The 10,451-nt window shown below is 33.2% G+C and overlaps 1 protein-coding gene and 1 long non-coding RNA gene across 2 annotated transcripts; both read right to left on the reverse strand.

The window, feature by feature from the left end:
- Positions 1-282: 282 nt before the first annotated feature.
- Positions 283-4,204, reverse strand: LOC127732244 (protein odd-skipped-related 1-like). The gene is made up of 4 exons (XM_052241325.1): positions 4,197-4,204; positions 3,308-3,466; positions 1,926-2,025; positions 283-508 (listed from the first exon to the last, which is right to left on the reverse strand). The coding sequence occupies exons 1-4, from the start codon at positions 4,202-4,204 to the stop codon at positions 488-490; spliced, it is 288 nt and encodes a 95-aa protein (XP_052097285.1). The 3' UTR covers positions 283-487.
- A 519-nt stretch (positions 4,205-4,723) lies between these two features.
- LOC127732041 (uncharacterized) lies at positions 4,724-10,212 on the reverse strand. Its single transcript, XR_007996037.1, has 3 exons — positions 10,036-10,212; positions 5,391-5,520; positions 4,724-4,819 (listed from the first exon to the last, which is right to left on the reverse strand). It is a non-coding gene; the product is annotated as an uncharacterized LOC127732041 (long non-coding RNA).
- Between the last annotated feature and the right edge of the window lie 239 nt (positions 10,213-10,451).

Consider the following 10,451-nt stretch of genomic DNA (forward strand, 5'->3'; position numbering starts at 1 on the left):
CACTATTAAAATCTAAAACAAAAGATAATTTAGATTTTAAATATTCACGCCTTTGACTGAGTGGTTGCAAGCAATCCTTTCTTTTTATTCACCGGCAATGTACATAATGAAGGTAAATACGGATAACTTATCACATTCCTTTAATTTTGATTGATTGATTGGTGGTTTTGACGCCATTTTCAGATCTGCTTACCCTTCTTAGAAGCAAATCCGGTTTTTAGAGTCCTGAGAAGGGTAAGCAGATCTGAAAATGGCGTCAAAACCACCACAATGCAACTAGAAATGGGTTAATGGTTTAAGTATTCATGAGTGTTTTCATGATAATAATCAGTCTTAAGTCTCTAGTTGTAAATTCTTTGACCACTACTACCATCTGCCCGTTGCTGAATTAAAATTTCTGTAGACCTGCTCTAACTCTTTGGTCCACATTGAATGAAAATATTACATTATCTGGTCCCTGTCCATATTATACAGCAGTTGTCATTCATTATTCTTTATTCTCTTTCTTCTACAAAATTATATTGAATAGTTTTAAAACATTGACTGATTTTATACAATATATAATAGCTTTATAACTTTCAAGATATTAAATAGCTTTATAACATAGATTGTAATTTCACGATATTAAATAGCTTTATAACATAGATTGTAATTTCACGATATCAAATAGCTTTATAACATAGATCTTTATAACATAGATTGTAATTTCATGATATTTAATAGCTTTATAACATAGATTGTAATTTCATGATATTAAATAGCTTTATAACATAGATTGTAATTTCACGATATTAAATAGCTTTATAACATAGATTGTAATTTCACGATATTAAATAGCTTTATAACATAGATCTTTATAACATAGATTGTAATTTCATGATATTTAATAGCTTTATAACATAGATTGTAATTTCACGATATTAAATAGCTTTATAACATAGATTGTAATTTCACGATATTAAATAGCTTTATAACATAGATTGTAATTTCACGATATTAAATAGCTTTATAACATAGATTGTAATTTCACGATATTAAATAGCTTTATAACATAGATTGTAATTTCACGATATTAAATAGCTTTATAACATAGATCTTTATAACATAGATTGTAATTTCATGATATTTAATAGCTTTATAACATAGATTGTAATTTCATGATATTAAATAGCTTTAAAACATAGATTGTAATTTCATGATATTTAATAGCTTTATAACATAGATTGTAATTTCATGATATTTAATAGCTTTATAACATAGATTGTAATTTCATGATATTTAATAGCTTTATAACATAGATTGTAATTTCATGATATTAAATAGCTTTATAACATAGATTGTAATTTCATGATATTAAATAGCTTTATAACATAGATTGTAATTTCATGATATTAAATAGCTTCATAACATAGATTGTAATTTCATGATATTAAATAGCTTTATAACATAGATTGTAATTTCATGATATTAAACAGCCTTAAATGATTAACTGTATGTATAGAATATCTAGAAAAATGTAGTGACATTTAATTTCATAGTCTTGTCTTTAGTTTTATAAGATGTCCAACTATTTGTAACAAGGATTACTATAATAATCATGTGGCTATTATCGACCATTGTGAACACAAGTTAATGAACTGGTCACAACGCACGACTGGAGTATGAAAAATGACCCATGATTTTTTTGGAAAATTTTGCTTAAGCAGCCCACTGTAATTCCAAAACGTTTGATGAGTTGTACATACTTATCATAATATTCTATTTGATGAGAAATTCTGTGTTTGCTAGTAGAAATCAAACAATGTTCTGGCCAGACTGTTGTATACATGTAGACTGGGGGATTCCCCGATCATTTTTGTATAGATGTGATAATAGACAAGAACTATGTTTTGAATGTTGCGAGTTTCCTACTTATAGATACATACCTTTATGTGGACTGTCTTGTGAACGTTCAGAGTCCGTGACTGACAAAATCCTTTACCACAAACTAAACATTTGAACGGTTTCTCTTTGGCGTGAATGTATCTAAAGAAAATATATAACTTGTAGATTTTAATTTACGGATCATGATTGAACTAATATATCATAAACGCTGGAACACTCGCGGATCATGATTGAACTAATATATAATATTATAAACACAGAAACACTCACGCATCATGCTTGAACTAATATATGATAAACGCTGAAACACTCACAGATCATGATTGAACTCTTACTTGATAAATGCTGAAACACTCACAGACCATGCTTGAACTCTTACTTGATAAACGCTGAAACACTCACAGACCATGCTTGAACTCTTACTTGATAAACGCTGAAACACTCACAGACCATGCTTGAACTCTTACTTGATAAACGCTGAAACACTCACAGACCATGCTTGAACTCTTACTTGATAAATGTTGAAACACTCACAGACCATGCTTGAACTCTTACTTGATAAACGCTGAAACATTCACAGACCATGCTTGAACTCTTACTTGATAAATGCTGAAACACTCACAGACCATGCTTTAAATCTTACTTGATAAATGCTGAAACACTCACAGACCATGCTTGAACTCTTACTTGATAAATGCTGAAACACTCACAGACCATGCTTGAACTCTTACTTGATAAATGCTGAAACACTCACAGACCATGCTTGAACTCTTACTTGATAAACGCTGAAACACTCACAGACCATGCTTGAACTCTTACTTGATAAATGCTGAAACACTCACAGATCATGCATGAACTCTTACTTGATAAATGCTGAAACACTTACAGACCTTGCTTAAATTAATACTTGATGATAATTCTACAGTATATTAAGTTGATTAAATTATCCTGCAACTTTTAAATCGTTCTTTTTTTTTTGTGTATAGATTAAAGCAATTTGCTGGAACACTCGCGATTATTGATTAAACAATATCTTGATAAGCAGGAACACTCGGTGATCATTATTAAATAAATACTAGATTAAGAAGTTGATGAAATTATTAATTCGGACTACAAAACCAATATTAAGAATTTGCTCGATTTCCTCCTCTATGTAAAATAAATCTATTTCTTTCATACATTCAAACGACGGGTCTAGTTAACCACAACCACACGAATTGAGCATTGCATAAAATTCCAGGAAGGGGTCTATAAAATTAAAGTTTTTGTGGTGATGATTATCAATTCATGTTACGTATTACGGAATGTTAGTTTAAAGGTCAAATGAAGTTATTTGTCTAATAGGACACCAAAAACATGTGTTGTGTAATGTGGTTTTCACGAAAATATTGGCATGGTGTTATATGCCTGTTACAATTCTTACCTATGATCACGAAGATGATCTTGCCGCCGGAACCGTTTATTACATACTGTACATGAAAAGGGACGTTCATCTGTGTGGGTACGAATGTGTATCAGTAGATTGTACGACTTTGTGAAATTGCGTCCACAGTACTCACATACAAACTCTCTTTTTTCTCTACTGCAAGAAAAGATGTGTATCTATTCAATTTATGAAATTTCTATAAACCGGGTTGGCCCCAAGAATGATTTTACAATTGTTATCCTGTTCTAATTTACAGTAAACTGAAATGCATTCAAAATATTTTTTTTCAATTTTAAAAGACGCTAAAAAAAACTTGCATCAGCTCATATTGATCGCCCATACCAAAATTTACAAACCGGCTTTCTTCCGGGATATTTTCTATTTGTTTACCTCGCAACATCTCAAAATCTCCATGTTGGATTTTAAGCATTAGTGGGCCTCGTATATCACTAATCATATATCGTTTATAAGTGTTTTAAATCTAACGAACTATATATGCCTTTGAATGGGTATATATACATGTGCTTAAATGTCATTTAATAATTCGAATGTCTGCTTTTATGTATTTAGCTTATAAAATGGAGAATGTCAAATCCAGAAATGCGCTTCGGACGTATCAAATTTAAAAAGTGTCATTTTGATTTTTAACACTTTTTTTAAAGTTTCCGTACATCGGGAAAATTGACAAGTCTGTATTTCATAGTTTTGTTCACTTTTCCACCTTAACACGTTCATGGCTGATTCTAGTATTTGTGCTCTTTATCCGCAACATGATAGTTTGGCGGAACGGGATATTATATTATATATAGCCGGTAATCGCCTACTTACATATATATAAAAAAATCGAGATCCCCTGTGAACATCGCTTAATTACACAACCATGTACTTATTCATTCATATTCTGATCGATCAAGACCTTATAGCAACGTAAACAAAAATTTAAATAATTAGATGTATATAAAGCGGCATAACTCAAAATACTTTCCAGAGCAAGGCGTCTGTAATAGTTTGCAAATAAATAAATAGGATTTTAAAAAATCAAAAAAAAGAAGACAACTGTAGAAAATATTTTTTTTTGCTGTTTTTCATCGTTTTTTGGTTGTTTTGTGGGCTGTCATTAATAATATTTTAAGTACTTGAAATAGTATAACATATTAATACGACAACTCCAGGGTGATATTTAATAACATAAGCCGAACGTTGTATTTTTATTTATATAAAATTACTTCTTACTGTACTAAACTGCTTTAATACTTTATCGTTCTGTTACGGGACTTGCTCAGGATTTGTTAAAAAAAAATACTAAGTATCCATTTAACGAACAAAACTTTGAAAACTGACTATAATGTTTTATTTTTATTTTTTTCTGCTACATAAATCAATATTTTTTATATTGATGTAGTTAAGCATTACCTGGTTTTTACTGAACATATCCTCTTCCGACATGGCTTCGTTTTGTAGTTTATTAATTCTTCTGCTTTGTCTGACAACTGTATCACAGAGTTAAGACTAAGAAAATAAATGTAATAATTTCAATTTCACTTTATATACTTCTTCACAAAATCTTACTATGTCATAAAGGTGTCACTTTATGTCGTGTATGCCATTTCCCCGACTTTTATACAAGCATCAATCCATATTGTACAAGTCTGTGCAGTCAAATTGTGTAGGTATAAATGTGCATATTTACAATCTTAGTAACATACAATAGGGTTTAAATGAGGGGTCCTTTAATTCTGGGTTTTTACAGCCATATTCTCTATTCTTTATACATTTTGCCTATTATTCTCTCTTTTTTATATTTTTAACACCCCATTTTTCTCTATTCTTTAATTTGTTTACCTATTTTTCTGTAGCAGCAATCAAATTACAACTGGCCCATTATTCTCTATTCTGTAAACAACATTCAGACCATGATACAGCACAGAACGTACACTTCTATGTTTGCCTTGAATTCGTTTGTTCAATAGTATATAACCAGTGTTAAGTTATATATCATTCATATATTATTTACTACTAATTGTCGTTTTGTGTTTATCTATTTTTATTTTTATTTTATCATTTTGCTACAAGTTTGTACCTGTTTTCAGTGTTATTCATTGTGGCATGGCTAACTACAATGGCGTCTTTCGTTGGGTCCCCGATGTGACCACGTGTGGCAGATATGGCAAGATTCGAAAAGTCAAATCGAAGTTCTCTGCTTTTTATTTCTGGAATAAAATATCAAATATAATTCTAACTGGTTTTCAAAATAGCCTTCTGTAAGGTTTTTTTTTTAAATCACGGCAATACCGAAACATTCGATACTCTCGAAGACTGGCAGCCCTCCAGCAGCATCGAACCTATTGTAGTTAAAAAAAAATTTGATTTATAGATTTAGCGGACACGACACGTATTTCTCGAAAAGACTATAGCGTTTGGATATTTTGTCTGTTATGTATGTATATATATATATATATAAGTCTAGAGATTTGCACAACGATACTAATATAAGATGGTATTATACGAAGATGTTGTTAATAAATCGTGTTGACAAATATTTCGGCTTAACAAATAGCCTTCTTCGGTGTCAATTATTTTAACAATACTGATAATATGTATAAAAATAGCTCAATAATACAGGTAAGTTTTGGTCTATTGATTTAATCCAAAATCCTGAACATCATAATATAAAACAAAACTCAATACTCAAATATACGTGACTGTGTATATTTACAACCCAAAATGAGTGAAAAATAAAACTTAGTATTTTTTATTGATGCCGTTTGGATGATGCACATTTAGTTCCTTTATCCAAAAGCTTTCCCGAACCTGTCGCTGGGCATCACTCCAGTGAATGTTCTGTTCAATCACTAGGATCTTCATGCGGTTAAAGTCATCAAGTGTGTGACCAGACTGTCTGAAATGCTGAGAAACTGGGAGAAGTGGCTTCTTAGAGATATCACTCCTATGGCCATTGAGGCGTTTGTGGAAAGGCTGCTTTGACTCACCAACATATTGGAGGCCACAAACCGAACATTCTAGAATGTAAATAACATTCATACTTTTGCAGTTAACATTGCAAAATATCTTATAGTTATTTTCGGTTGCCTTACTGTGAAAAGTTGATGAGTGATGCATCTGTAGGCAGCATTTGCAGCGTTTTTCATCACACGAACGACATTCTCCAGAAGTACTTCTATTATCAGACACTTCAGCCCGCACCAGCAGGTTACGCAGACTATTGGGTTGCCTAAAAGCTATCATGGGAGGCTCGGGAAAAATCTTGGATAGTTTGGAATTCTTTTCAACTGTTTTCCAATGCTCACGAATGACACCGAAGCTGTTTTTGAGAGATGGGTGGTAAGTAAGAACACATGGAGTCCTTTTATTTTTCTTTTTATATTTGTATTCTAACAGTTTACTCCTTGGGATAGTTTCCGCTTTCTGAAAGCCTTTTTGGATAGTTTTGTGTTTGTAGCCCCTTCTCTTCAAGCGGGTTTCGAGTTGACGTAGTTGTTTTTTAGTTGTTTCTGAGTTGGAACATATTCGCTTGACTCCGAGTGCCTGACTGTACGGGATGCTCTTAGTACAATGAGCAGGATGGCAACTTTTAGGGGACAGATATTGGTGAGTGTCAGTAGGCTTAGAATATAGATCAGTGGATATGATGCCATCTGTGAGCGAGCTGGAGGTATCGAGGAAGGTGATTTTGGATTTAGATTTCTCATGAGTAAATTTGATACTTGGATGTATGTTGTTGGCATGAGTGATGAATGTATCTAAATCCTCGTCACTTTTATTCCATTTCATATCCACATCATCTATAAATCTAAACCAGGAAAGCGGTTTTTCGATGGAAGATTCAAGGAGTTGTTTTTCTAATTTGCCCATAAATATGTTGGCATATGATGGAGCCATTTTGGTGCCCATAGCAGTTCCATTAACTTGCAGATAATGGTCTCCATCAAAAGTGAAGTTGTTGTTTTTGAGTACCAGCGTGAGCATTTTGACCAGGCATTCAGTAGGTGGATATTTCACTGGTCGGGAATTCCAAACTTCTTTACATGCATCAATGCCATCTGCATGTGGAATATTCGTGTAGAGGGAGGTGACGTCCATAGAGACAAGTGTCGTGTCGGAGGGGAGTGGATTTAAGGCCTGCAATTTTCTAAGATAATCGGTAGTATCTTTGATGTGAGATGGTAAGTCCTCAACATGTTGACGAAGATGGAAGTCAACGAATTCCGATATTTTTTCCGTCGGATGACCGTTCGCTGAAACTATAGGTCTTCCTGGGTTATTGGCCTTATGAATTTTAGGTAAAAGATAAAATCTGCCCGGTTTTGGATTTTCTGGTTTCAAATATTCTAGAGTCTTTTCATCGATGAAACCATCGTTGTGCATTTCTACCAAACTATCAGTTATTTCTCTGCTAAAAGATGTTGTAGGATCAGAGTCTAGTTTTTGGTAGAACCTTGCATCGCCAAGTTGTCGTTCAGCCTCTTGAATATAGGCAGATTTATCCATGACAACCACTGCACTGCCTTTGTCTGCAGGTTTAATGACGATATTGTCGTTAGATCGTAAGTTTTTCAGGTCAGTTCGTTCTTCATTGGTAAGATTGTCAAAAGGTTTATTGTTATTTCTTGTATTTCTAATAATGTCCGACTTAGAATTGTCAATAAATGATTCCAAGGTGGCATTTTTGCTCGGTTTAGGGATCCAAGTACTCTTTTTTATAAATTTGTAGTTGTTTTCGTCTTCTGAAATTTCTGAGTCGCTTTCCGAGCATCTGTTGTTGTTCTCCTTCGACGCGAAATATTCCTTAATGCGTAGACTTCTGGCAAAATTGTCAAGGTCTTCCGACAATTTAGTTTCATTGACAGGGGCAGGTAAAGGACAGAAATTTAAGCCTCTCGAGAGAAGAGATGTTTCAGCTTCCGTTAACTGGTGTTTGGAAAGATTGACCACAATGTTGGAGGGCGAATCAGTCTCTAGTGACCTACGTTTAAAGCGCCTTACTCGTTTTCTCTTTTTTTCAGATGGTAAAGAAGGATTGATATGTTCGATGCCATCCTTACGGAATTTTCTTTTCTGCCTTTCACTCAAATTTTGAGATTGTATGGTTGTTATGTCTTTAAGGCGAGCACTGATAGCATCACAATTGTCAGATGTGAGATCTTTTTTGCAGCTATTTGAAAGGGTGTTAAATTCGCCAGTAAGAGTTTTCAGATATTCTTCGCAGTGTTGTTTGAGGAGGACCATTAACCGCTTGGAACAATGGTAGAGGGTTTGATCCCATTTGCGAAGTAATGTGTTGGATAAATTGCCAGGTGTTTGTGGCATAAGCTTGATTTGTAGTCCGTTAGGAATACTTTCATTATACACATAATGGGTTAAATTAGATAAGTGGTGTTCAGTTCTAATTTGTTTTTGTTTAATAGCTCTAAGTTGTTTAAAATAATCATTGATGTTCATGATATAAGAGCTGAAAACTTAAATTCACTGGGATTATGTGAATAACATAATACAGGTCATTCAGAGGAAAATAATATAGAAGTCTATAAAAAGGACCAACCAGCAAATTTACTATGTACCGGATCGTCTAGAAAATGCACAGTATCGTCTATTCTAGACGATCCGGTACATAGTAAATTTGCTGGTTGGTCCTTTTTATAGACTTCTATATATATATATATATATATATATATATATGATCGTGACTGAAAATATTTAAGAAAATAATGTATCTTACGTTTAGGAGCAAAAACATCAGCACGAACTAACCGTAACACTCAAGACACGTTATAAAACAAGGTGTCTGACGGACTATGGTGTACTGTTACAACACTGCCCCAGGTTAGGGGAAGAGTTGGCGCGCCTTCAAACTAGTTTAACCTCGCCAAATTCTGTATGTGCCTGCCCCAAGTCAGGAGCCTGTAATTCAGTGGTTATCGTTTGTTGTTGTAAATCATATTTGTTTTTCGTTCAATATTTTGTACATAAATCAGGCCGTTAGTTTTCTTGTTTGAATTGCTTTACATTTGTCATTTCGGGGCCTTTTATAGCTGACTATGCGGTATGGGTTTAACTCATTGTTGAAGGCTGTACAGTGACCAATAGTCGTTATTTTCTGTGTCATTTGGTCTCTGGTGGAGAGTTGCCTCATTGGCAATTATACCAGATCTTCTTATTTATATATATATCATTTAGTACAAGTATTTCTAAATAGTTGAATTTTTGCCAGTAAACTGTATCATTTAAACCATGTCAGTACAGAAATTATGATTAATATTGATTACTAAAAAAAATCGGAAACTATTCGACGGAAAACCAACAACATATATAGAGTCAAGTGTTCAAAAAACATGTTTAACCCCGCCATATTCTTTATGCGCCTGTTTAAAGTCCGGAGCCCGTAGTTCAGTGGTTGTCGTTGGTTCATGTCTGTCATATTTTTTTTTCGTAAATTGTTTTGTTATAAATTAGGCCGTTAGTTTTCTCAGTTGAATTGTTTCATATTTTTCATGTCGGGGCCTCTTATACGGTATGGGTTTTTTCATTGTTGAAGGCCGTACGGTTGCATATAATTAATTACATCCACTTCATTAGAACTTTGGTGAATAGTTGTCTCATTGGCAATCATACCACATCTCCTATTATAAAGTACTCAGATAATAATCATTAAAAAAAAGAAATCTCGCTTAGTTAATACAGTTACTTTCTAAATGTTTTCTATTTACCTGTATGGTCAGGTAAACATATGTCTAGATTACTGCCAGATTCCAGATTTGTCTGGTTTGATTTACTGCATGAGAAATATTTGATGAGTGACTGCAAAGGGAAGTAATTGCTGTCATCTCTGATGCATTCACGTGACTGTAAATGTGTGACTCTTAGGTGATACATGTACATGTGCATCTTCATCGTAGGGCACATGTACGTTGGGTCCGTCATTATTTTTTGCTATAATCTGTAAGAAAAAGCAGTTCTTTAGTTTGATCCGTTATATGTTTAATCTATAAGAAAATCCTTCCGCTGTGCCAAAATGCATTTTTTTTTAAATATATATATTTATTCAACGTGATTTCCAACGAAATAACAACATTGCAATTAAATGTAACACTTTTCATTATTTGGTTGACTGTTAAGAAATATC

Source organism: Mytilus californianus, unplaced genomic scaffold (genome assembly GCF_021869535.1).
Source record: "Mytilus californianus isolate M0D057914Y unplaced genomic scaffold, xbMytCali1.0.p SCAF_22, whole genome shotgun sequence".
Classification (NCBI taxonomy): Eukaryota; Metazoa; Mollusca; class Bivalvia; order Mytilida; family Mytilidae; genus Mytilus; species Mytilus californianus.